This window comes from Orcinus orca, chromosome 2 (genome assembly GCF_937001465.1).
Source record: "Orcinus orca chromosome 2, mOrcOrc1.1, whole genome shotgun sequence".
NCBI lineage: Eukaryota > Metazoa > Chordata > Mammalia > Artiodactyla > Delphinidae > Orcinus > Orcinus orca.
This window is the reverse complement of record NC_064560.1, coordinates 125024409-125048539: the sequence shown is the minus strand read 5'-3', so window position 1 is coordinate 125048539 and position 24131 is coordinate 125024409. Positions and strand designations below refer to the sequence as shown.

The 24131-nt window shown below is 48.0% G+C and overlaps 3 protein-coding genes and 1 long non-coding RNA gene across 7 annotated transcripts in view; 2 read left to right on the top strand and 2 right to left on the bottom strand.

Annotated features, from left to right (window-relative positions):
• The window catches only part of LOC125963408 (uncharacterized), a 500580-nt gene that overhangs the window by 15151 nt on the left and 461298 nt on the right, over positions 1-24131 (bottom strand). The gene's annotated exons all lie outside the window — the stretch shown is intronic.
• On the top strand, positions 794-4656 carry PIP4P1 (phosphatidylinositol-4,5-bisphosphate 4-phosphatase 1). Of its 3 annotated transcripts, none has more exons than XM_004274061.2 (7): positions 929-1321; positions 1662-1852; positions 2221-2327; positions 2783-2888; positions 3093-3145; positions 3243-3333; positions 3817-4656. In XM_004274061.2, exons 1-7 carry the CDS (start codon positions 931-933, stop codon positions 3958-3960), a joined length of 1083 nt encoding a protein of 360 aa, XP_004274109.1. In that variant the 5' UTR covers positions 929-930; the 3' UTR covers positions 3961-4656. The 3 variants fall into 3 exon arrangements, 2 of the variants coding, with proteins under 2 accessions (XP_004274109.1, XP_004274110.3); XM_004274062.4 differs by having other exon boundaries at positions 1055-1342; XR_007475335.1 differs by having other exon boundaries at positions 794-1342; positions 3093-3333; positions 3817-3875.
• On the bottom strand, positions 4743-7929 carry APEX1 (apurinic/apyrimidinic endodeoxyribonuclease 1). 2 transcript variants are annotated; one of them, XM_004274060.4, is made up of 5 exons: positions 7821-7929; positions 7388-7513; positions 6987-7174; positions 5684-5876; positions 4743-5542 (listed from the first exon to the last, which is right to left on the bottom strand). In XM_004274060.4, exons 2-5 carry the CDS (start codon positions 7443-7445, stop codon positions 5025-5027), a joined length of 957 nt encoding a protein of 318 aa, XP_004274108.1. In that variant the 5' UTR covers positions 7446-7513; positions 7821-7929; the 3' UTR covers positions 4743-5024. The 2 variants fall into 2 exon arrangements, with proteins under 2 accessions (XP_004274108.1, XP_033291797.1); XM_033435906.2 differs by having other exon boundaries at positions 7695-7824.
• On the top strand, positions 8286-15070 carry OSGEP (O-sialoglycoprotein endopeptidase). The gene is made up of 11 exons (XM_004274059.3): positions 8286-8542; positions 9636-9755; positions 9937-10112; positions 12774-12869; positions 13006-13055; positions 13202-13280; positions 13932-13997; positions 14110-14200; positions 14439-14514; positions 14616-14714; positions 14869-15070. The coding sequence occupies exons 1-11, from the start codon at positions 8428-8430 to the stop codon at positions 14906-14908; spliced, it is 1008 nt and encodes a 335-aa protein (XP_004274107.1). The 5' UTR covers positions 8286-8427; the 3' UTR covers positions 14909-15070.

Below are 24131 nucleotides of genomic sequence, written 5' to 3'. Positions count from 1 at the left end.
CGCCACCTGGGAAGTCCTGGCTGTATGCTTAAATGTTTGAGCTGCTTAAGATCTTTTCCAATACTTGTCAGAAAAACCTCCATTAGCAGTCTCCTGGCTGGGGGCAAAGCAGAGACAAGTCTAAAGACTGTTATGCCATATAAGGTGACTAAAATCTCTTTGAACTTGATTGGTAACTCAGTCAAAAAACTCTTATCATACATATATGTTTATAATTGGGGGTCACAAAATTGAGTAAAATGATGAGACATTCTTGCAGCGATAGAGACAGACTCATACAAAGATGCTTTCATAATTTAACCAGGGATGGTGGGAGAGTGGGATCTGCAAGGCAGCTTCCTGGAGAAGCCGGTCTTGTGTCCTGTTCCAGAAGTGACTTCAGTGAGAAAGCCTGGGGTGAAAATCTTAACGTTTTAATACATTTCCTTCTGGCACATCTTCACCCTCACTTTTTACAGGTATTCCTTTGAGTAGAGTGGCTAACTATTGCCTACCGTTCCTACTCCCGGTGCTTAGAACAGCCCAAACTCCCTCACGCTTTCACTGCAGCTCATTGAGCCACGCCCCCAGGTTCTGGCTCTAAGTTCGGGCCAATAAAGTTGCGCCCCAAGGATCGCAGGACCAGGGAAGGGAAGCCTCCAGCCAATGAGAGGCCAATTATAACCTCAAAGAGTAGAAAAATCTTTTAGTGATGTTTTTGGACTAATGAGGAGCAATGACTATGCGCCCGCTCTGGGCGTCTGACAGAGGACCGGCGGCTGCCTGAAACACCAGTGAGCTGAAGCAGCCCTGCCCCACCTCCTGGTCTGGAGGTAGCGCGATGGGCCACGCTTCCAATAGCTCGAAGAACTTCTCGTCACGTGCAGTTTTTGCAGGCCCAGCGGCGTCCTGAAAGTCATGTGACAGTTGACGATGGCGCCACTCTCCCCAATGGAAAATAGGAGCTGCCTTCACAGGACCAGAAATTGGTTTGTCTCCGCGAATAATAGCACGACGGGGGCGGGGATAGCCTATCAAGTGCTGTGGGCGAAACGGGGCGGGGCAGGCCACTGGTTGCGGGCGAGCTGGCCGCGCGGCGCGCAGGCGCCCTTGGGACCCGGTAGCGGCGGCGGTGGCTGCGGCGACGGCGGCGGCGAAGAGCCGGATCCTTGGCCAAAGCGGGAGGCGGCGGTGGAGGCCATGGCGGCAGATGGAGAGCGATCCCCGCTGCTCTCTGAGCCCATCGACGGTGGCGCCGGCGGCAACGGATTAGTGGGGCCGGGCGGGAGTGGGGCTGGGCCCGGGGGAGGCCTGACCCCCTCCGCACCACCGTACGGAGCCGGTAAACATGCCCCGCCCCAGGGTAAGACGGGGCGGGTCCGAGGTGTTCCCGGGGGTACTCTGAGAGGAGCAGGGGGCGGGACCGGGGGCGGGGGCGGGGCCCAAGCGCCAGGTGCGGAGCTGTTGCACCTGTGACCGGGGGCGGCTTCCTTCCCTCCGCAATCGCTACCGGAGCTTCGGAGCGGAAGGGGGTTCTGAGGAATCTGATCGAAGCACTGATCATAAGATCCCGCTGAGCTTGTCAGAAGGCTTGAGGACCAGCAAGAGTTGCCCTACTCCGTGTAGCTTCAGTGGGGGTGTCAGCAACTGATGCCAGCCCTTCTTTTTACCTTCCTCTCCAGCATTTCCCCCGTTCCCCGAGGGACACCCAGCCGTGTTGCCTGGGGAGGACCCACCCCCCTATTCACCCCTGACCAGCCCGGACAGTGGGAGTGCTCCCATGATCACCTGCAGAGTCTGCCAGTCTCTCATCAACGTGGAAGGCAAGATGCATCAGCATGTAGTCAAATGTGGCGTCTGCAATGAAGCCACTGTGAGTTATACAAATCTGTGAAATGGGTCCTGTTTCCTAGATCCTCTTTCTGATCCCTTGATTCTAGACCCGGACCTTCAGGCGTTAGCCAGCTGCTCTTGATGAAACCCAGGTTTCAGTTCCAGGAGTCTCACACAGCCATTTCCCCAGAAGCCACTCACCAAAGCTAATATTTACCATCCCTCACCTTCATACCTATCTTGGATACTTAAGCTTAGTTTTCATTTGCAAATCTCATGTTATATGCCTTTCATTTCTCTGTCCCGTCTAAGATTTTATCTCTCTGATCTCTCCTCAGAAGGTTTTTGGAGGAATTGGAAGGAATTGGGATTAGAGGTTTGCTTACCGATGTCCCCATTATTCTCTAGCCAATCAAGAATGCACCCCCAGGGAAAAAATATGTTCGATGCCCCTGCAACTGTCTCCTTATCTGCAAAGTGACTTCCCAGCGGATCGCCTGCCCTCGGCCATACTGGTGAGAGGGATAATTTGGGGAAGGGCATTAGTGGGGAAAATCGGAAAGCCGAAAAAGGGTGAATGTTTATCGAGAATGTAAAGGTGAGAAAGACTGGTGTTTATTTAGAAGGAGAAAAAGCTAAGGACTGTTGTGCCTCTAGAATGTTATAGCCATCTTTCTCATCTCTCAATAAAAAGATTGGGAGAAAAGTGGTGTCCTTTAGGAAGATGGAGAGTGTCAGAGACTGGGTGAATTATCCTGAGGTAAAAGGGAAATTAGAGGCCTGAAGTTTAAGCGATGCTCTTCCTCAAGGATTCTCTGCGGTAGGGCTGCGGGCGGGGGGCAGAGTATCTTAAATGTACAGAGAAGTAGAGGGACTTAGAGAGCCAGGGAGTGGGGGATGTAAGGGAGGAATAATGTAGGGATCCTTAGGATTGAAAACTTTAAAAACATAGTCTTTTTCTTCTGTACAGCAAAAGAATCATCAACCTGGGGCCTGTGCATCCGGGACCTTTGAGTCCAGAACCACAACCTGTGGGTGTCAGGGTCATCTGTGGACATTGCAAGAATACTTTTCTGGTGAGGAGAGGTATTGGGAAGCCCTGGGGGACGGGGGGTGGGCAGCGGAGAAGTAGTCATGAATATATTTCTGAGTTATGATAATGAATCCTGAAAAGGTCTGTTTTATGAGGACCCATTTCCCAGCCTCCACTGCCCCAGTGCTCTCATTGAAGATGATGCTGCTTCTACTATTTATTGGTTTCTCTTTTCCTTTCTCCGTAGTGGACAGAGTTCACAGACCGAACCTTGGCCCGTTGCCCTCACTGCAGGAAAGTGTGAGTGATTAGAGAGCGGCATCATTGAGCTGGGTAGTGAATAGAGTAAAAGCTACAGGGCCATTGTAAGTATCCATTTTTGTTTGCCTCCCCACAGGTCATCTATTGGGCGCAGATATCCACGAAAGAGATGTATCTGCTGCTTCTTGCTTGGCTTACTCTTGGCAGTCACTGCCACTGGCCTTGCTGTGAGTAACCTTGATCCAACCCCTTTCATTCTGCAGCCTCGTCTCTGTAGGCTAAGATTGGGGAAATGGCTATCCTAAAAAGAAGTGAAAGAAACTGTTTTTGTTTGTCTTGTTTTAACGTGCAGATGAACTGAAGTTGAAGGAGACTGATAAACGGTCTTCACTGTTACTATCAGAGTAGAAAACAGCTATCTTCTTTATGCAGAGGATAGAAAAATAGAGCAGTGGTTTAGATTGAGTTGCTATTAGGAAACCTGGCTTGGTTGTCAGACACGAAGAAAAACTGACAGATGTCTGGGATTGTTATGTTCCTGCCTAGTGGAGGGAGCTAGACAGCTGGGCCTTTTAAAAGGTCCCTGAAGGTGGCTGCATGTGGATAGCGGACAGAGACTGAAGCTTGAGTTCCATGTTACTGTTACTAGGGCTCCTACAAAGTGGTGAGAGATCAACAGTAACCTCATCTTCCTTTTTCTTCTTCATTAGTTTGGCACATGGAAGCATGCACAACGATACGGAGGCATCTATGCAGCCTGGGCATTTGTCATCCTGTTGGCTGTGCTGTGTTTGGGCCGGGCCCTCTATTGGGCCTGTATGAAGGTCAGCCACCCTGTCCAGAACTTCTCCTGAGCCCCACGATGACCCACAGACTGCCTGGCCCCGTCCAGGTGGGGACAGTGACACTATAAAGGGAGTGATGGTAAAAGGCTCCCTGGGCTTCTATAAGGGGAGCCAAGCAGCTGCCTTCCTTTTCCCTGCAGAGAGGTAGGAAGGAACCAGGCCCTCACCTAGGTTTGGAGGAATAAGTAAACCACTGCTGGCCATCTGCTTTCCTCCAGTGGTTGCTGTGTTTAGGGTGAAGTAGGCGGAAAGTTTCCCCTAAACCTGGGTCCTAAAAGACGGTTCTAGCCTTGTCCTTCCTATATGCTCCCTGAGAGCCATTCCTGTCCCTTACACATTCCAGGGCAGGGTGGGGGTGGGTAGCCCTGGGGGTCTCCCTCCCTCTTGTGCACCATTAGGACCTTGCTGCTGCTATTGCACTTCATCAGGGGCTGGCTCTGGTCTCAGCACCCTCAGTCTCCTCTCCCCCATTCCACGTCCTCTGGGGGTGGGGTCAGCCGCTGCTGTGTACAGAACCACAGGAACTGATGTATATATAACTATTTAATGTGGGGTATGGTCCCCTAGTCCTGTATTTCCTATAATTCCTCCTTTTCAACCTTACCCCCCAGTTGCAGTATTTAACTGGGCTGAGTAGGGTTGCTCTGTCATGGGGGAAGTTAGGGACTCATCCTGTGCTTGTAAATAAATAAGGTCATGACTCTACTCTTCCAGTTGTTAAATCTGTGTGTATGAAAGGATGAGGGGAATTTTTAGCCCCACAAAGGGGTAGAATACAAAGACAGCAAGGCTGAAACTATGACTCTTTATTTTCACATGGACAGTTCAAAGGAAGTCATCAGTAGTTTTGTTTAATGTAAAAAAAAAAAGAATCCCGCCCCCCCAACACACACACACATAAATCATGGAGAACTTAATTCTGTTTCTAGAAGCCTGGTTAAAGGATTCATAGTTTAGAAGGGAAATAACAGTGCAGATTTCTCTAGAGAGCAGTTTTTAAAGCTTGGGAGTAAGAAGTTTAAAGCTAGTTTAGTGGGCTTATTTCCCAGGCTCAAATTGATTTGGGGGAGGTGTCACAGTGCTAGATATAGGGTGATGGGACAGTGGTCACTGCCCAGAGCCTTGGAACGGATCTTGCTGTCACACAAAGCAGGCAACAGAGAGTGAGACAATAAGAAGTAATCAAGGCGCCAACCAACGTTTTTGGATCGCGCGTTCATCATGTATGTCCAAAAGGTATAGGCATAGGCCGTGTTGGGGTAGAGGTGCCGGAAACTGTCAGTCAGTGGCACAGCCTGCAGCAATTCCCCAAAGCCATGACGCTCTTCTGGAGTGAAGCCAGCATTCTTTTTGTTTCCCTTTGGGTTGCGAAGATCAATTTCTTCATGAGCCACATTGAGGTCCCCACATAGCACAAGGGGCTTGCGGGAAGCCAAACCCTTCAGGAATTTGCGAAAGGCTTCATCCCAGCGCTGCCGGTACTCCAGGCGCACCAGACCTCGGCCTGCATTAGGTACATAGGCTGTCACCAGCACAAATGCATCATATTCAGCCACAATCACTCTGCCTTCCTGATCATGTTCCTCTTCACCTACAGAAACAATGAAACAATTAGCAAAAAGAAGTTTAAGAAAGGGAAAGCAAAGAATAAAGGGATCAAGAATTGGGGCTGGAGTGGGATATCAGCAACTGGTTTGGAAGAGCTGGGCTTTAGGAATCAACAGGGTCTCACCAATGCCATAGGAGACTTTGAGTGGGCACTGGCGGGAGAGTAGGCCCACACCACTGTACCCTTCCTTGTCTGAAGGAGCTGACCAGTACTGATGGGATAGTCCAGAGAGTGCTTGAAGTTCAGCTGGTAGTTTGTTCTCAGAACATTTGGTCTCTTGGAGGCACAGGATATCTGGGGCTTCCTCCTTTACCCACTGTGAGCGAAATGAAAGGTAGAAAAAGTATTATCAATTCAGCAGACATTTACTGAAGAATCTATGTGCTAAGTACTAGAGATACACAGGTGAGGGACTTCCCTGATGGCACAGTGGTTAGTTAAGAATCCACCTGCCAATGCAGGGGACATGGGTTCATCCCTGGTCCGGGAAGATCCCACATGCCGCGGAGCTACTAAGCCCGTGTGCCACAACTACTGAGCCTGTGGCCCTAGAGCCCGTGCTCTGCAACAAGAGAAGCCACAGCAATGAAAACCCCGTGCACCACAACAAAGAGTAGCCCCTGCTCACCCCAACTAGAGAAAGCCCGCGCGCAGTAACAAGACCCAATGCAGCCATAAATAAATAAATAAATAAATAAATAGGACAGTCTCTGCAGAAGGAGTATAAGTCTAGCAACACAGTATTTGAAGTTATAAATTACATAAGTGGCAGGGAGACAAGAAAGAGTGTTCCATGCAACACTGAGAAGATTGGTTTTTTCCCTATAGGCAATGGATAGCCAGCTAAGATTTTTTAAGTAGTTATTTAAATGTTGGATATGCAGGAAATAAAATGGAACAAGTCCAGTAACGAGGTTTTTCTGACATGCTAGGAAAAAGATGAGGACATTAAATAAAACAATGGCAGTGGAACTGGTGGAATGGCATCTAAGAAATACAAGTGGGGGGCTTCCCTGGTGGCACAGTGGTTAAGAATCCGGCTGCCAATGCAGGGAACACGGGTTCGAGCCCCGGTCGGAAAAATCCCACATGCCGCGGAGCAACTAAGCCCGTGCGCCACAACTACTGGGCCTGCGCTCTAGAGCCCCCGCTCCGCAACAAGAAAAGCCACCGCAATGAGAAGCCCCCGCTAACCACAACCAAGAGTAGCCCCCGCTCGCCACAATTAGAGAAAGCCCCCGCTTAGCAACTAAGACCCAACGCAGCCAAAAATAAATAAATTTATAAAGAGAAAAGAAATCCAAGTGGTATGATTTGGTGCAAACTTTGTATCTCTGCCACAAGAAAACGACAGTGCTAGGAACTAAAATGGGAAAAGGTGATTAAACCCCAAGATCAGTACCCCCCTCCCCTTAATTCCACTCACATCTAAACCTTTCTTCTTAATCCAGGCTCGAAGCCCATCCACATTCCAGGAGCAGATCTTCAGTGTGGCTGATTTGCCACCGGGTGAGGTTTTCTGATCTGGGGGGTCCTCATACATGACTGTCCCCTCTCCTGCTGCCTCTTTTTCATTTTTTTTCGCTCCCGCCTTGCTCTTCTTGGCCTCTGGCTCTATAAAATAAGTAATACACAATGATGTAAGTTGGCGATAACCAACTTTGATCCGCAGTTAACTATAGATCCACCGAGAGCCTGCAGTTGCCGCGACTTCTTCGCAAACTGCAAAAATGAGTATAGAGTCGGTCCGTACCTCTCGTTCATCAAGGGAATTATAGACATCCCCATCGCAGCCTCTAGGGAGATGGGCCTATTTCATTCTCTTACCAATCTTGGGCTCTTCCCCGTCTTCTGCCACCGCTCCCTTTTTCCCACGTTTCGGCATCACTGTAACAAACACCCTTCTGCACCAGTTCCACGTCGCCCACCGAAGCAGTATATTTATCGCGTTGCCTACAGACGCAAAGAAGTAGTGAAACCAGCTAGGCCTGGGGAAGACTCCCCCCTCGGGCGCCCCCGCACCAAGTCCCGCCTTTCAAACCGTATTATCTCTGAATTCTTTTCCCGCCTCAGTGCACCATCGGCCTTTCAGCCCCTCATTCTCAAAACTAGATCATTTCATAGTGCCTCCTACCCTCCTCACGAGATCGGCCCTCCAGCCAATCGACGGACTTAATTAAGAATCCCGACTTAGGCTTGCCGATCAAAAGTCCAGAGAAGTCCCTACGATGGGCAAAACAACAACAACCCTGTAGCTGACCTGCTTGGGTCGCAGCCTGGCTCCTCCTTAACCCAGCACAAAGAATGGAGCACGATGTGCCCCCACGTGGGTAACTGGCGTGGTCACGTGATCTGAGATGCGCCTCCAGTGGCGGAGGAATGCGGGTGATTGGTCTGTTTGTACCACGTGACCGAAAGCTCAGCCTTCCCAGCCTTCTCCGTGACTCCGGGGCACTGAAGGCCCCAATCCTCCATTCTTGGGCTGTTCATCGCTATGCCAGAATCACGACTCCTTCTGCCACCTTGACCGGAGATCCCAGAGCTGTCTAAGAGAGAACAAAATCAGTGGAGAAGGCTGGGCTGGACCATGGGAGAGAGGCAGAGGAACGGATAGGAATTTAAGGAGCAGATGCCGACTCAGTGTTCCTGGCAGTTAAGAGAACAGGTCCTCGAAGGGGCCTTGATGGGTCGCCGTGACGACAGGGGTTGGAGCTGGCGCCGGCGCGCTACCAGCGGGAATTCTTTGGTATCTGTTCTGGTGCGTGCTGCTCCTTAGCAGTCACCGACTCGTTTTCTTCAGCGACCCAGAGTCTGCGTCCCAGCGCGGACTGGTGCGGGCTTCACGGCCCCAGTGGTAGCTAGGAGCCATGCCGGCGGTTTTGGGTTTTGAAGGCAGCGCCAACAAAATTGGCGTGGGAGTAGTACGGGATGGCGTGGTGCTGGCGAACCCGCGGCGGACTTACGTCACGCCTCCAGGCACAGGTACGGGAGTAGGGAACTTACAGTTTGCGGCGCACTTCTCCGCACAGCATCACCTGCAGTCTTCCTAAACATTAGTGAAGAAAGGTGTGGAGCGCATTGTCCCCTCATAGTTTTTGATCTGAGTGTCTGAGATTATGTGACAGTGTTATCACAAGGCTGATGGATAGAAGAGTCACAGGCACTTGAACCTGGATCTTCTGAGCTCGTTCAGCATCTTTTACGTGCTAATCGTCAGCTGGCTGTTGGCTACAAAAATAGATGTATAAGCTTGTTATGGAGCTGGACATGTAGACAGAACTTCACATTACAGTGTGATAAATAGTAGATGCAGTCAAAATACACTAGAAAAGACTCCTAGCCTAGGTGTAGACAGAACTGGCTGGCTTTGCAATATTCAGTAGTTGTTTTTGGACTTATGTATTCTTGAAATGAGAATGGTAATACCTGCATCATTGGGTCTTGAGAATTAAAGAACCAGACACATTATCACTTTTAGTAAACGTTATTTGTAAATTATATTGTAACTTGTCTACCCTCCCCGCAAACATCTGCTTATGTAGGAGAAGGCAACTGACTTGCATATACCTGAAAAGCCTCTGTGAGCAGGCGATGTTGTGACAGGTTACTCATTAGGAATGTACATGTATGTTTAGCACTCACTCTTGGCATTTGGGCACCAAGAATGTGAAGATAAATAAAATAGCCAGTGCTTTGAGATGCTCATGGTTAAACTGGGAAAAGTACGGATAATTATAATGCTATAATTGTTATATGTTACGTGTAGTATGTTAAATTCAATGATGTGTTAAATTCATGCACACGATTTGTAGGGTCACAGAAGATCACCAAAAAGTATGAGATAGGTATCACTTGAATTGAGTCCTGAGTAGGAGTTGGGTATGAAGAAGGGCATTTCTGAGAGCTGTTTAGCCTAGCTGAACAGGCTGGAAAGACTATATCTGAAAACATAGAAGACAGGATGCTTGAGAAAAGGGAAAAGGACTCTTCCTACCCCACTAAAACGTCTGTTTTGACTTCTACCTCCCTTTCTATAGAAAAACTCTGTGATCTCTGACTTGTGTCCATCTCTTAGGATTCCTTCCAGGTGCTACTGCCAGGCACCACCGAGCTGTTATCCTGGACCTGCTGCAGGAGGCACTAACAGAGGCTGGATTAACCTCCAAGGATATTGATTGCATTGCATACACCAAAGGTATGGGTGGGAGAGTGGGTGACAATGGAAGAATATACCTGGAGCCTGGCTAGGTCAAAACAGCCTGCAGCTCACCTCTGCTACCACCGCTAACACCACCCAACCTTCACATCCCCTGCTTCCCCCGGCTCTGTTTTTCCCAGTCTCTATAGGATTCTCACTCCCATTTCTGTGCCCGTAGGTCCTGGCATGGGTGCCCCACTGGTTTCTGTGGCTGTCGTAGCCCGTACTATGGCTCAGTTGTGGAATAAGCCATTGCTGGGCGTTAACCACTGCATAGCCCACATTGAGATGGGCCGCCTCATCACTGGAGCCACCAACCCAACTGTGCTATATGTCAGTGGAGGAAATACACAGGTATTTAACAGTACTTCACCGTTCCTTCTTTTTGTTTCCCCTCAGAGATTTTTCGTTATTTTTAATGACTGAAACAAAACAGGTCTAAAACCACAGCTTCTGGAAGAACCATTTGTTCTTGCTGGTCTTTCTTCAGACTTGACCTTGGCCTCTTGTTGGGCCGTGTGTTTAAGAGCAGGGTCTCTGAAGACATGCTTGCTGACAACAGTTTTTTCCAAGGGGATATCCACAGAGTACCTTGTGGGCATGAGGTGATTATAGTTATAAACTTTCACAAAAGACTTGATCTCTGACCTCCTGGCGATTTTCTTCTTGCCAGTGGTAGCCATCACTTTGCAGGGATAGCAAGATACCATCATCAGTGTTCTTCATGATGACCCACCAGGAGCAGCACCACCTTCCCAGGTTTCATGAACTTGTCCATTTTGACGGAAACCACTCAGGACTACGGCAGAAAAGCTCCACCATTCCTTCTTAATTTCTAAGGCACTGTACCAACAACTTTCATGTTCCACCTGAGTGGTGGGAACTGCAAGAGCAAAGCTGGGCTCATCTGAAACTAAAATATGATATACTAGAAAACCCACAACAGAGTTTGTGATATCGTATGTTTGGGCAGTATGATAGAACATTAGATGAGCTTTATATATATGGCTGTAGAGATAAGGAATTTCCAATTTAGAGAAGGAAAGAATGGTAAGGATTGAAGTATTCAAAATAATGAAAGGATTTTCATTATTTTGAATCTTATTTTTCCTATGAATCTTAGCAGTTAAAACTAAGGGGCACTATCCCATTTGTATCTTTACAACAATTGCATGTTTTGTTTTAGTTACTGGTGATAAATATATAGAAGTTTTTACTCTAAGAGTATGAAAATATAAATAATTTAGAAAACATTTTATGAATGGCAGAAGGTATTTTAAGCTTACAGGTGAAGCCAGAGTTGTTTGGGATACCTTATAAGATCTTTTTAGGTTGGGATTAGAGAACTCCAGCCTTCCTTTCCCACATAACACCTGATGGGATTATTGTCAGGAATGGTCATTGTCTCCAGCTTATGAAAGGGTTATGTTCTAAAACTTCATCTTGTGAAATAGTTATTAAAGATGAAGCACAGGGGCTTCCCTGGTGGCGCAGTGGTTGAAAGTCCGCCTGCTGATGCAGGGGACACGGGTTCGTGCCCCGGTCTGGGAAGATCCCACATGCCGCGGAGCGGCTGGGCCCGTGAACCATGGCCGCTGAGCCTGCGCGTCCGGAGCCTGTGCTCCGCAACGGGAGAGGCCACAACAGTGAGAGGCCCGCGTACCGCAAAAAAAAAAAAAAAAGATGAAGCACACATTCCCGTGAAAATGATGTGGTAACTTTAATGGGTAGAGAGCAAGTAACTGGTTGAGGCCTGAAGGATATCATACAAGGTCATGGACTTGAGGTGTGGAAAGTTTCAGTGGAAGCTTACAAGAGTTTATGGAGATGAGCAGCGATGGAATTTTCTGTTCTTTTCCTCCTCCCTTTTTTTTTTTATTTTTTTTTATTTTTGCGGTACGAGGGCCTCTCACTGTTGGGGCCTCTCCCGTTGTGGAGCACAGGCTCCGGACGCGCAGGCTCGGCAACCATGGCTCACGGGCCCAGCTGCTCCGCGGCATGTGGGATCTTCCCGAACCGGGGCACGAACCCGTGTCCCCTGCATCGGAAGGCGGACTCTCAACCACTGCGCCACCAGGGAAGCCCTCCTCCTCCCTTTTGAAGCCTGCTTAGGTGTGAAAAACAGAAGATGATTGGGTAGGGAAGTGTAGATGACAGAAGTAGAAAGGCAGAATTTTTTCTTTCCTCTTTTGTTGCCAGCTTTTGACAGTAGAGTAAGAGCTACATCCGAATGGAAGAAAATCCCTAGCAGCACCAGAAAGGGAAAGGGACTTATGGTCCTTAGGAAGTACTCACTGTCAGCAGTGTGGAGCATATGTGTCAGTGGGTGATAAATACTCTCTGTGCTAGAAGCTGGTCACGTATGAAGAATGGACATAAGTTGGTTGCCAGTGCTGAGTTGGATGGGCCATTAGTCTGACCCAGAATGGGGTTTTTGAGTTTGGGGTTTTTTTTTGTTGTGTTTGCTGTACTGCGTGACTTGTGGATCTTAGTTCCCCAACCAGGGGTTGAACGAGCACCTTCAGCAGTGAAAGAGCAGAGTCCTAACCACTGGACCGCTAGGGAATTCCCTGGGATTTTTGAGTTTCTTTTAACTCTACCTTGGTGGTTTCTAAATACCACCACCCTCGTAGGATAACCTAGAAGAACTCTGGTTTCCTGCTTCCAAGAAGGAAAGCCTTCCCTGTTACACACTGTCTAGACTGCTTTTAAAGGAATATTAGGAAGCTCCAAGCAAGAAAAATGCATCCAAAGTGATAATTTGCTTCTCCCCTGACCTAGACTACCTTCTGTAGACTAGGAATCTCCTCTGGGAATCCTTGGGGTATATATAGACTTCTCAGATAAGCGCTATTAAAAAGTACCCATTGAGGGTTTGGGAAAGTAGTTTTTCCCATTGCTTATTGCTTTTTGGAAGCTCTAGTGACCATGTTGATCCTCTGCTGTGTTCTTCCCCAAAGCCAAATGCTCCTCTTTACAGACTTGAGGTTTCATGGACATCCTCATCACCCTTAGGTGATTGCGTATTCAGAACATCGTTACCGCATCTTTGGGGAAACCATCGATATTGCTGTGGGTAATTGTCTGGATCGTTTTGCTCGAGTGCTGAAGGTAAGCCATTGAGGCTACAGAGAACATAAGATGTGAATGTATTTGGGGAGAGCCATGGAAAAGGAGGAGGAAAGTAGTAAATTAGCTTCTTAAGCTTCCTGGATACCTGACTTCATCCTCTTTTTCATTCTGCTAGATTTCCAATGACCCAAGTCCAGGCTACAACATTGAACAGATGGCAAAGCGGTAAGGGGAATAAGGTGGAAGGAGGCTGACTGGTGGGGCGCCAGGGATTTCCCTGTATATGTGTTAATGAGGTTTGGGAGGGCTTTGGAGGGTGAGCAGCCAGCTGACTACAGGCTTAAGTGCCTCATATACTCACTCCCACATAGAGGCAAGAAGCTAGTTGAGCTGCCATACACTGTAAAGGGGATGGACGTCTCATTCTCAGGGATCTTGTCTTTCATTGAGGTGAGTGTGGGAGAGGTGAGGAGATGGGCACTTCTCATGCTTTTTAATGAAGCACATGTGTTTTGCTCACCAGTGTATTTTCTACATATAGCATAGTACTGGCCCATGTTAGATGCTGAATAAATTCATTTAGCAAATATTTATTGAACATCTTTTGTGTGCCAGGTGCTGTTCAAGGCAATTGTGATACAAGATGGAGCAAAACAAAAATCCCTGCCTACTTGGAGCTTGCATTTCATGCAGTGGGGGTGGGAGACAGAAAAAGAAACAAAAAAAAAAAAGAGGGGAAATAATAAAATAAAAAGGGTCAGATGGGGACAAGTGCTCTAGAGAAAAATTAACTGGGGTAGGGAATGGAGGGTGCCAGGGTAGACATTCATAATTACTGAGTCTTTTTTTTAAGATAATCACAGTATTTTCTTTCTTTCTTTTCTTTTTTAAAAAATTTTTTTCCCATAATTATTGAATCTTGAAAGACTTCTGCTGGTTTTATAGCTCAGTGCCAGTGAAGGGCAAGGTTGTCGTATAGGATGTACTGGTAAATTGAATTGTGGTGAAACATGGTGATACTCCAAGTGCACTAATTTTTTGCTCATATGTCATCCCCAGACCACAATTCATTGTTTTGTATGTTTTTCCCTTTAACTATAGGATGTAACCCAGCGGATGCTGGCCACGGGCGAGTGTACTCCTGAGGATCTGTGTTTCTCCCTGCAGGTAATGGAGTGAAAAGCTGGGACAGAAACTTGAAGCTGGAGGAGCTTTTATACAGTAGACAGAACTAAGCTGGGATTGTCTTTGATGTTTTCACCTTGTTTGCCTTCCACAGGAAACTGTGTTTGCAATGCTGGTAGAGATCACAGAGCGAGCCATGGCACATTGTGGCTCCCAGGAGGCCCTCATCGTGGGAGGTGTGGGGTGTATGTATCACTGGACTGTGCTTCTCTTTCCTATTTTGGGGCATGTGTATCCTCCTCCTGATACTCTAAATCTCTAAGGGTTTGGGGAAATTACTCGTTTTATTTCTTGTCCAATGCTTCCCACTCCTTGCCCCTGGAATCCCTACTTCGTTTTCCTAAGTCAGTGCACATGAGGTGTACAGCCAGACTGTGGAGAAATGGCTAAAGGTAAACTAACTGTACCCCTACCTCTTTGTAGGTAATATGAGGTTACAGGAAATGATGGAGACGATGTGCCAGGAGCGTGGAGCCCGGCTTTTTGCCACAGATGAGAGGTAAAGGCCCATTCCCTTTCTTTATTTCTTTTTTTTTCCCCTCCAATTACTATGATTTTCCATGCTTAGATCATGAATTTCATACCTCTTTTCCTTCCCAGATTCTGCATTGACAATGGAGCCATGATAGCCCAGGCTGGCTGGGAGATGTTTCGGGCTGGACACAGGACTCCTCTCAGTGAATCTGGGGTCACACAGAGGTGAGCAGCCCCTTGGAGGAGGTAAACAGGATTAAGTGGGAGGTAGGCAAAAATGTTCAGCAGGGAAGACGATCCAGAATCTTGAGGGCAGAGAAGAATGGAAGGTGCTAAGGGGTAACTGTCCACCAAGTTTTTCCTATTTTTTTTTTTACAGGTATCGGACAGATGAAGTAGAAGTGACCTGGAGGGACTGACAAGGTTAACAGAATCGGAGTAGATAGCGCCCTACGTGGAGACCAAGGGACCCTGGGCCTTAATCTTTATCCTGACATGAGAATCCTGGCAAGGCTGTGGATGCCCCTCTCCTATCATTTGAACCTCAAGATGACTCAGCATTAAAAACATTTTTGTTTTTATATGTTGATAATCAACTTGTGTTCAGGAAGGATACACAGTTGGCACTGGATAAATTCTTGTTGATGGGGTGATGGGTAAGAAGGCAAGGGGTCAGAGCGGCACCCTGGCAGACTATGCAGGTTGCCTTGGGAGCTGCTGCTCTGGAGCTAAAATTGAGGGGAATCTCTTAGATATTCTAATCTCTTCTTAGTAATGCTATTATCATTGATACTATTTTAGCATCAGATCTTATGCTAATTGCTTTACATTTATCATCTCATTTAAATTCTTTGAAGTATAGGTACTCAGAATTTCCCTGAAAATAGCCTGAAGCCAGGTGTAATTTCATGCTAATTTATAACTCAAAAGTAAAACCATTTCTCTTCCAAACCCTTAGGCCTACAGACATTTCCATTGGCAGCTTGAGGGGGCGGGCCTCAGGTATACACATCTCTGAAATTAACAGCCAGTCATTAGCAAAAATCCCACGTATGCTCAACCTTTTCTCTGTATGTTCCCTTTTTATAGTCCTGCTCTGAGCCCTGATTTCTCCTGAGGACTCTGCTTCTTTTAGTAGTGGTGGTGGTTTCTCTCACACCCATTGTACCACTGGGCCTGGAGGCAGTACAGGTGTCCGCATTTTTGCTTATACTGTATATTTTTTAATATTTATTTATTTGGCTGTGCTGGGTCTTCTTTGCGGCATGCAGGATCTTTAGTTGTGGCATGCGAACTCTTAGTTGCGGCATGTGGGATCTAGTTCCCTGACGAGGGATCGAACCCCGGTCCCCTGCACTGGGAGCATGGAGTCTTAACCACTGGACCGCCAGGCGAGTCCCTTCCTCATACTATTTTTAAGACTATTCTCTCTCATCTCTAACATACCTCAGCTTTGAAACACAAGTCAGTACCTGTCATAAATCTTGGTGATTTAAATATCCATGTAGATAATCTTTCTAACACACTGGTCTCAGTTCTTTGCTCCTCCAGTGATCTTGTCCTCCACCCCCACTTCAGCTACTCATTCCCTTGGTCATATTCTAGACCTACCACTACTCCATATCTCAATCTCAAACATCCCACCCTCCCACCATTACTTCCTATCTTTCCAGTTTATTCCACATGCCTTCACTTCCCTCCTCCCACTAAATTCCAGTCATGAGCCCTTTGTTAAGGGCTTACCTCCCTTGCTTCTCTGGCTTTTGTCACACTCAACTCTTCACCAACTTTACTCCTAGATCCATGCAGCTGAAAGGGCTGGGAAGAAACTTGTCTTTAAATTCATTACCATAAAACTTGAGTGAGTCCTTTATGCTACTAGCAATATCCCCTGGTCCTTTTACTTGCCCTTCCTTTTTTTTGGCCATGCTGCATGGCTTGCGGGATTGGAGTCCTAACCACTCCGCCAGGGAATTCTCCACTTGCCCTTGCTTCTGATCTCTTAAATCTCCAACATCCCTCATTCTCAGTGTTACTTTGGTAGAAAATAGAAACAATCAGAAAAGGTTCACAAGCTCCTACCACTATACCTACATACCTTCCAGCATTTATACCTGTAAGCTCTGCTTTCTCTCTTGTTATTGTATACCAGGGATTCTCAACTGGGACTGAGTTTGCTCCCAGAGGACATTTGGTTGATCACAAATGTGATCTGGCTGGGTAGAGGCCAGAGATGCTGCAAAATAGCCTACAATGCACAGAACAGCCCTCCACAACAGAACTGTCTGGGCTTAAATGTCATTGGCGTCAAGGTTGAGAGATGCTGCTCTAAACAAACTGTCCAGGCTCCTGTCCAGCCAGTCCCATCATTTGGCTTTCAAGGACATCTTTCAACAGTTCTCCCTCCTTTTCTGTAGCGTCAGTATTCCCCTTTCTCTCCTGGAATATCCTGTTGGCACACAAATATGCTGTCATTTTTCTTATCTTACAAAGACATAAACCTCTCTTGACCCCATTTCCCCTTCCAGTTGCTTCCAATTTTCCTGGTCAATTTTTTAAAAACATTTTATTACTAAGTTTTTAAGTTGAATTATGTTGACTTACAATATTAGTTTCAGATGTACAGCATAGTGATTTAGTAAGTATTCTTATAGGTTATACTCCACTTAAAGTTATAAAATATTCACTGTATTTCTTGTGCTGTACAGTGTATCCTTGTAGTTTGTTTACTCTGCTCTGTTTTATAGCAGAACATCTTAAAAGAGTCTTTTCCACTTTCCACCAATTCCCTATTCAGTCCACTGCAGCACGACTGTTCTCATTGTGGTCACCAAGGACTTGCACAAACCTAAGTCTAATGGCATCTTCTGCTTTATCTTGCACAGGCTATCAGCAGCATTTGACACCCCCTCTTTGAAACATTGTCTTTACTTGGCCTTAGGACATGTTCTCTGGTTTGCCTCCTAGTTTACCAAGTACTCTTTCTTAGTCTGCTGGTTTCTCCTCATCTCCGTAGTGCTCTAGAGTTCAGTCTGGACTGCTTTTCTGTTTACATACATACCTGGAGTGATTTCAGCCAGTGTTACACATTAGAGCCATTTCAGTGTGGATGACTTCCCATATTTTTAGCTCCAATCAGGACTTCTGAATACCTAGCTGCTCTTGGCATCTCGACTCGGATGCTTAATAGGCATCTCAAATTTAACATATACGAAACTGAACTTACTTTCTCCCCAGCTTACTGCTGCAGTCTTTCCTATTTCAAGTAATGACAACTCCATCCTTCTAGTTGTTCATGTTAAAGTGTCTTGGTATTATCTTTGGCCCCTCTTTTTCATCTCCTCCAATTCATCAAATCACGTTGACTTTACCTTCAGAATACATCCAGAATCCAATTGGTCACTTCTCTGCTGCCACCCTAGCCCAAGCCAGAATTTTCTGCCTCCAAGATCAGGGGTCCCCAATCCCTGGGCCATGGACTGGTACCGGTCTGTCAGCGGCCTATTAGGAACCGGGCTTCACAGCAGGAGGTGAGCAGTGGCGGGAGGGCGGGGTGGGCGAGTGAGGGAGCGAAGCTTCATCTGCTGCTCCACCCCCCCCCACACCCCCACCCCCACACCCTGCCCCCATCGCTCGCGTTACCACCTGAACCATCGCTTGCATTACAGCCTGGAAAAATTGTCTTCCACGAAACTGGTTCCTGATGCCAAAATGGTGGGGACTGCTGTCCAAAATTATTGCCGTAGCTGGTCTACCTGCTTCCACCATTTCCCCCTTACAGTCAATTCTCAACACAGCAGCCAGAGTGAATAGTGTTAACACGGAAGCCAGATTATGTCACTCTTCTCAAAACCCTCTGTGTTTTCCTACCTCAGAATAAAACCCAGAGCCCCTTAAAGGCCTGTAAAAGCCTCCATAACCTGCCCCACCCTTCCTCAAGTAATGCTTTGACCTCACTTCCTGCTACTTATCTCCTTGTTCACTCTGCTCCAGCAACATCGGCCTTTTGTTCTTCCTTAAGCACTGAAGGTGTGCTGCCCCTCAAGGCCTTTAGACTTGTTGCTCCCTCTGCCTGGGAAGCTCTTTCTGGAGATATAGTCTTTAAGTCTGCTCAACTTTTTTTCGTGAGGGCTTCCTGACAACCCTACTTAAAATTGTACTCCTCTAGCGCTTTCTAGCCTACTCCCCTGTTTTATTTCTCTTCGTAGCACTTAGCACCTTGTAATCTAATAGTTGTTTTTATTATGTTCATTGTTTATCTCTTCTTGTTGGAATATAAACTCCCTGAGGGGAGGTGTAGCTTGTTTTATTCATTGGCATATCATCTCCCAGTACTTAAAAAAGGTCTGGCACATAGTGGACATTCAGTTAGTATTTGCTGAATGAATATATAAGCTGATGAGGAACTAAACCAAAGAAATAATCAAAGGACTATAAGGTAAGACTTGAGCTAAAAGATTTTAAAAATTAGGATTACATGAGCTTGGGAAAAGAGGAAGTTTCTGATTACTTACTAAGTAGAAAGTGATGATAAATACTTTTTTTTCATTTACAAAGGATAGACACATAAATGGGTTGAAATGCATTAAGGCGTGGAGGTTTAAAGTAGAAACTTCGAGATGGAAGATAGAAGATAAATTCTTGTTGAATATATTTGAGAACAGGAATAATCTGTTTTTCTAGGCTTCGGGAGTTTTCAAGTATGTTATTACACAGCCTCAGGTATTTATTTGTAAGTTTTTATTAATGTTATGGGGTGGAATGGATTGTGGAGGAAGGACCTTCTTTGGCACTGCAGCCGCAGTTCGTATTGCGTAGTCGGGGAGTTCTCTCCCTAGGAAGCCTTGGGCTGTTGTAAAATCCTTGTGTGTCCAAAGCTTTGGGCTACCCAAGGGTGGACTCAAAAAAGTTTGTGGAGCCGGGAGATTAAAATCTTGGCTCCTTGAGTCCTAAATTATGGACTCCTCTTCCTAGCTGTCTTTCCTCCTGAGTCTCACTGACAGTATAGGGTGAGTGTGTACTGCTGATTTCAACAAATGAAGGCAATGGGGGATGTCAGGCCCCTAGACAGCATCTCCAGCCAGGTCATGTATAGGGCCCCAGGGCAGGCTGACTGAGGGATCACAGGTAGGCTCCTGTTATGTACGAAATGGAACCTGTTCCTCAGCTTCTCTAGCCATTGGACTAGTCCTACCCCTGAGCTCTATGCCCCTGCAGTTTGAAATCTTCCCAGATTCATGACTGTGAGGGCAGCCGTAGGACTTCATGAAGGCATGAATATTGCCATAAGACTTTATGAAGGCACATGTGCCACTCTGACTGCATGGTTAGGAAAAGTGAGCAGGGACAAGGTGAGCGCCATTGTCAGTTTGTACTCTGGGACGACTGCCCCCACTTTAACAGCCCTGTTCCTGTATAACTACCTGCTTTTGGTTTGTCTTCAGGTCCTGCTCAGGGATGTAGCCTGAGGGAGCAGGAGTGTTGAGAGAGGTAGATGCCAAGTTCTCCTTTGGTGGTGGCTTCTGCACCTGCTGTAAGACCACCAAGTCTTCAAAAGCCTTTTGGCTACAGAGAAAGGAAACCCCAGATACAGAAGGGAACAGAAAGTATGTCATCCTCTGAAATTTCTGTCCTTGGGGATTTAGGGATAATAGGGCTTCTTCACTCTTCAGTTTTTCTGTTTTGCTGCCCAGCTGGCATTTCTTTCAAACTGGTAACCATAAACCTGTTCAGATGTGGGTAGACATTAGCCACTGTCTCCCCACAGCCAGCACCACCCCTGCCACAGAAACTCCTCTTCCATCAGATTTCGGCTCCTCCTACATGAATCCACTTAAGTCATTACTGTTTTTTGAGCATCTACTCTATGCCGCGCAGTGGGCTTTATCTCTCTAACCTTCCCCTCTGGTTCACTCACCTGGTAGTAATCAGAGAGCCCATAGAGGCAAGACCCTGGCTCTCAACATCTGCCGAAGTACTAGCCATACTGGCACTCTGACCCTAGGCAGCTCCCACTCTGCACACCCAGGTCGGTCCTATGTCCTAAAACATCTCAAATCATACAGGAGCCTGGAAATGAGATTTAGGACACAAACACTCCTTCATGGGAAGAGAACCCCAACCCAAAGCAGTAGGACTGTCTAGGTACCACCAGTGCCAAAGCGGGTAATGGAAGTGTGTGTGCGTGGGGTTGGGGGGGACAACCAAATCTGATAATCAAAGGGCACTATACAATTCATTAATGAAACGAGGGATGGAGAGAACTGGTGAAGGAGGGGATGGGGGCCTACCTGCATATAAGCTACTTTTAATGTAATTGATGAATGCCTCTGGCTCATTTCATCACCTAGCCCCTCAGAGAAGCGGAAACCAGGGTTCCAGGTCATTCTGCACTGAAGGCAGGAGTGGAGGGCCTTACCAACTGTGGCAGAGATGCCCAGGTAGCAAAGTATGGTCCACGTGATGGCAAGGATGGTTCCTTTGGGGGACAGCTGCAGCAGGGTCCTGGGAACAGAAGTTGAACCATCAGTGGAGAGGGAAGAGGGGTGATAGAGTGCTCCAAGCCTGGACATCCGTGTCACCTTGAGGTCCCTAGAGATACTGGTCCTGGTGAGTACCCCAGTGGCTGAGGAGAAGAAGATGGAAAACATACCAAGGAAACTGCCCTCTGGACCGTGCCCACCACTGCGGGACAATATTATGGAAGAAAATGCTTTCTACAGAAAGGAACAGAGAGAAAAGATGAGGTTTTGAGGAGCACCTCCTGCCTTCCTCTGTTCAGCCCAAATTATTACCCCTCTACCCAGTTTAGTGTCAGTGACTTAGGTTAGGCTGGGAAGCATAAGGGATTTTTGGCCCAGGGACTTAACAGGGCTCTGAGTGGTCTGATGGCCAACTTGTGATTGACAGACAGAATCAGAAGTTGAGGGTTCTTTTCTGAGGAGGACAGATTTCTCAGTCAGTTTCCCACTGTCTCACCTTGGTACCCAAAGAAGCCAGTGGCTTGTTGGCTGGGGTTTGTGGGGAGGAAGTCCCCAGCAGGTAGTTGGTAAGAGAAAGGAAGATCAGGAAGAAGAAGATAATCTGGGCCTGTAATACCTTGGGTGACGCCACCCCTCTCCACAGAGAGAGGGAGAAAGAGGGAGGGAAGAAGGAACAGAGACAGAGAGGTGAGTGGAAGGGAGGTAGTTCTCCTCCTCACTTTCCTTGTCTCATCTTCACTCTTCTCTCCAGTCCTCTCGTTCTGTTTCCTACCAACCTCCTCCCATAAAGGAATGTGGCTAAATGGGTGTCCTTTTCCTTCTTGCCTCAAACTACAAAGCATCCCTTCCCATGCCAGAGGGGTGAATATCAACATTGTAAATACTGGGAGCAGGAAGCAGGGCATTTCTCATCTGGTAGTCATGTCTAGTGCTCATCCCAACAGATCCTCAGAAGGAGTCCTCCTTACTTTCCCCTTCAAAAACTGGCATGTGGAGTCTCTCCCAGCAGAACCGGCTAGCTTCAGGTCTGGGTCCCTGGAAATCTGCTTTGTCAACTACCCACGCACACAATCCCACATCTCCCCACATTCCGCCCCTTCCTGATCTGTCCAGCTCTCACTGCCATCCCCTTAGTCTTTTCACCCCCAGCTCAATTCCCCCTCGCCTGCCTTGGACTCCCACTCCACGCCTGCCAGTGCCAACGGCTACAAGGATAGTCACGGTCACCAGGCCCACCACCCGAAATTCATTTTCAAGATCCATGTTTGGTAGCTGCACCCCATGCTCCTGGAAGGGCAGAACACAGAGGTAGGGGGTCACAGAGATTTTTTTTTTTTTGCGGTACACGGGCCTCTCACTGTTGTGGCCTCTCCCATTGCGGAGCATAGGCTCCGGACGCGCAGGCTCAGCGGCCATGGCTCATGGGCCCAGCCTCTCAGTGGCATGTGGGATCTTCCCGGACCGGGGCACGAACCCGTGTCCCCTGCATCGGCAGGCGGACTCTCAACCACTGCACCACCAGGGAAGCCCAGTCAGAGATTTTTAATTGGTCCATCTGATTCTTAAAATGACTTGCCCAGGCTGGAGCCACGAAAATGCAAGCTGGGTGGTCAGCTGACTTGAGAAAAGGATGCATGAAGGAAGGGAATGGGCATCACCCGGAACAGGTCCAAAAGGGTCTCTGTGAAGCCCACTGTATGCACAGCCATAGCTACTGCATAGGAGAAAGCAAATATGATTCCAGTGGAACTGCCAAGCTCCAGACCCAGGCTGTGCAAGACAAGGAAGTAGGTACCACCTGAGAGGAGAGGAAAGAAGAGTCAATCGGTCTCACCAACTCCCAACAGGACCGGGGGCCCCTAAGAGGTCATGGAGTCACAACAGACTCACCAGCCTTGACTTTGCCATTGGTGGAGATGGCTGAGATAGACAGGCTGGTGATAGTAGTGACTGAAGCCGAGAGCAAGGTAACGAGCGATCTGAGCCCTGCAGTGGGATGGGAATGGGGCTCCTTTAATTCACTGAGGCCGAGGCCCAAATCCCTTCCTACTGTCTAGCAGAGTGCTGAGCCCACACCTATGCCAGCCTGAGCAGTGATCCAAGGCAGCTGCAGGTAGAGGATGATGCCCCTGATCATCAGGGAGGGAGGAGTCAAGGTCACCCTCAGCCCTTTCCTCTCACCCTCAGAGGGACCCTTGAGACTGTCCTCTGGAGCGAAGTTCTCTTTCCCTGCTTCCATCCCGAACCTTTGGGAACCCTAAGCACCAATCCGTTACCATGACTCCCATGACCCAGATAAAGCAAATGGGGCCTTGCCAGGCCTGGCCCCCGAATTCTCCACATCATTTTTGGGGAGTGTGGCTCCACATGGGGCGCCTAAGCAGAGGTGGAAGTAATACTGTCCCCTGGCTGAGATGCCAAGACCCTGCCCCAGTCAGCAGGTCAGCAACAAGAAGGATGGCCAACAGACCTGGAGGTGCTGTGGGGGGAGGTCAGTCATAACGCATTTAATGGAGGGTGGATGATTGCACAGAAGAGCAGGTTTCATCCAACCTTCGGGGATTCGCTGTGGGGTATGGGTCCTGCCATGGTGGAGCCGAGCAGAGCCTCCAGAGACACATGGCTGTGGTGGAGCTGTCCCAGGACCGTGGGGTTGGCAGAGAACGCAGATCAGCGTCCAGTGTCCTTGTCCTTGTTGGCAGAGGGAGGGCAGAGGCTGACCTGGGGTTTGTCTCTGCCAGATAGCGGTTCCTCCTCTTCCTGGTGGGGGCCCAAGGTGTTGGCCACCTTGTCGTGCAAAGGGGAGGCCATAAGAGGATCCACACAGAGGCTGGTCACTATTGCCCATTTCACAAGCCAGGACAACCATGGGCTGCCTCTCTGTTTACCCATTTGGAGGAGTGCAGCCCGAGGGTTGGGTTTGGCTCTCTCACCACCAACTCCACGTTGGCACAGGGAGGAAACCCCTCGCTACGGGTGGGTCACCCATGGTCGGTAGCCCTGACCCATGCCCCTTCACCTCCCACACTCCTCTGCCCTTGTTGGACCAGATGGATGGGTTATATTTGAGTTTCACGTCAGGATTGTTCGCTCCAGGGTCCCAGCTTTATCATGCACAGAAAAATCAACAAAGGCCAGGACTGACCCCAAACACACGCTT

Coding starts and splice junctions, on each gene's coding strand:
- APEX1 (XM_004274060.4), bottom strand. CDS start 7,445: ATGCCGAAACGTGGGAAAAAGGGAGCGGTGGCAGAAGACGGGGAAGAG. Junction 7,175..7,387: donor CGGGGAAGAGCCCAAGATTG/GTAAGAGAATGA, acceptor CTTATTTTATAG/AGCCAGAGGCCAAGAAGAGC. Junction 5,877..6,986: donor TTAAGAAGAAAGGTTTAGAT/GTGAGTGGAATT, acceptor TTTCGCTCACAG/TGGGTAAAGGAGGAAGCCCC.
- OSGEP (XM_004274059.3), top strand. CDS start 8,428: ATGCCGGCGGTTTTGGGTTTTGAAGGCAGCGCCAACAAAATTGGCGTG. Junction 13,056..13,201: donor ATTGAACAGATGGCAAAGCG/GTAAGGGGAATA, acceptor ACTCCCACATAG/AGGCAAGAAGCTAGTTGAGC. Junction 13,281..13,931: donor GGATCTTGTCTTTCATTGAG/GTGAGTGTGGGA, acceptor CTTTAACTATAG/GATGTAACCCAGCGGATGCT.
- PIP4P1 (XM_004274061.2), top strand. CDS start 931: ATGGAAAATAGGAGCTGCCTTCACAGGACCAGAAATTGGTTTGTCTCC. Junction 1,322..1,661: donor CGCACCACCGTACGGAGCCG/GTAAACATGCCC, acceptor CTTCCTCTCCAG/CATTTCCCCCGTTCCCCGAG. Junction 3,334..3,816: donor TCACTGCCACTGGCCTTGCT/GTGAGTAACCTT, acceptor CTTCTTCATTAG/TTTGGCACATGGAAGCATGC.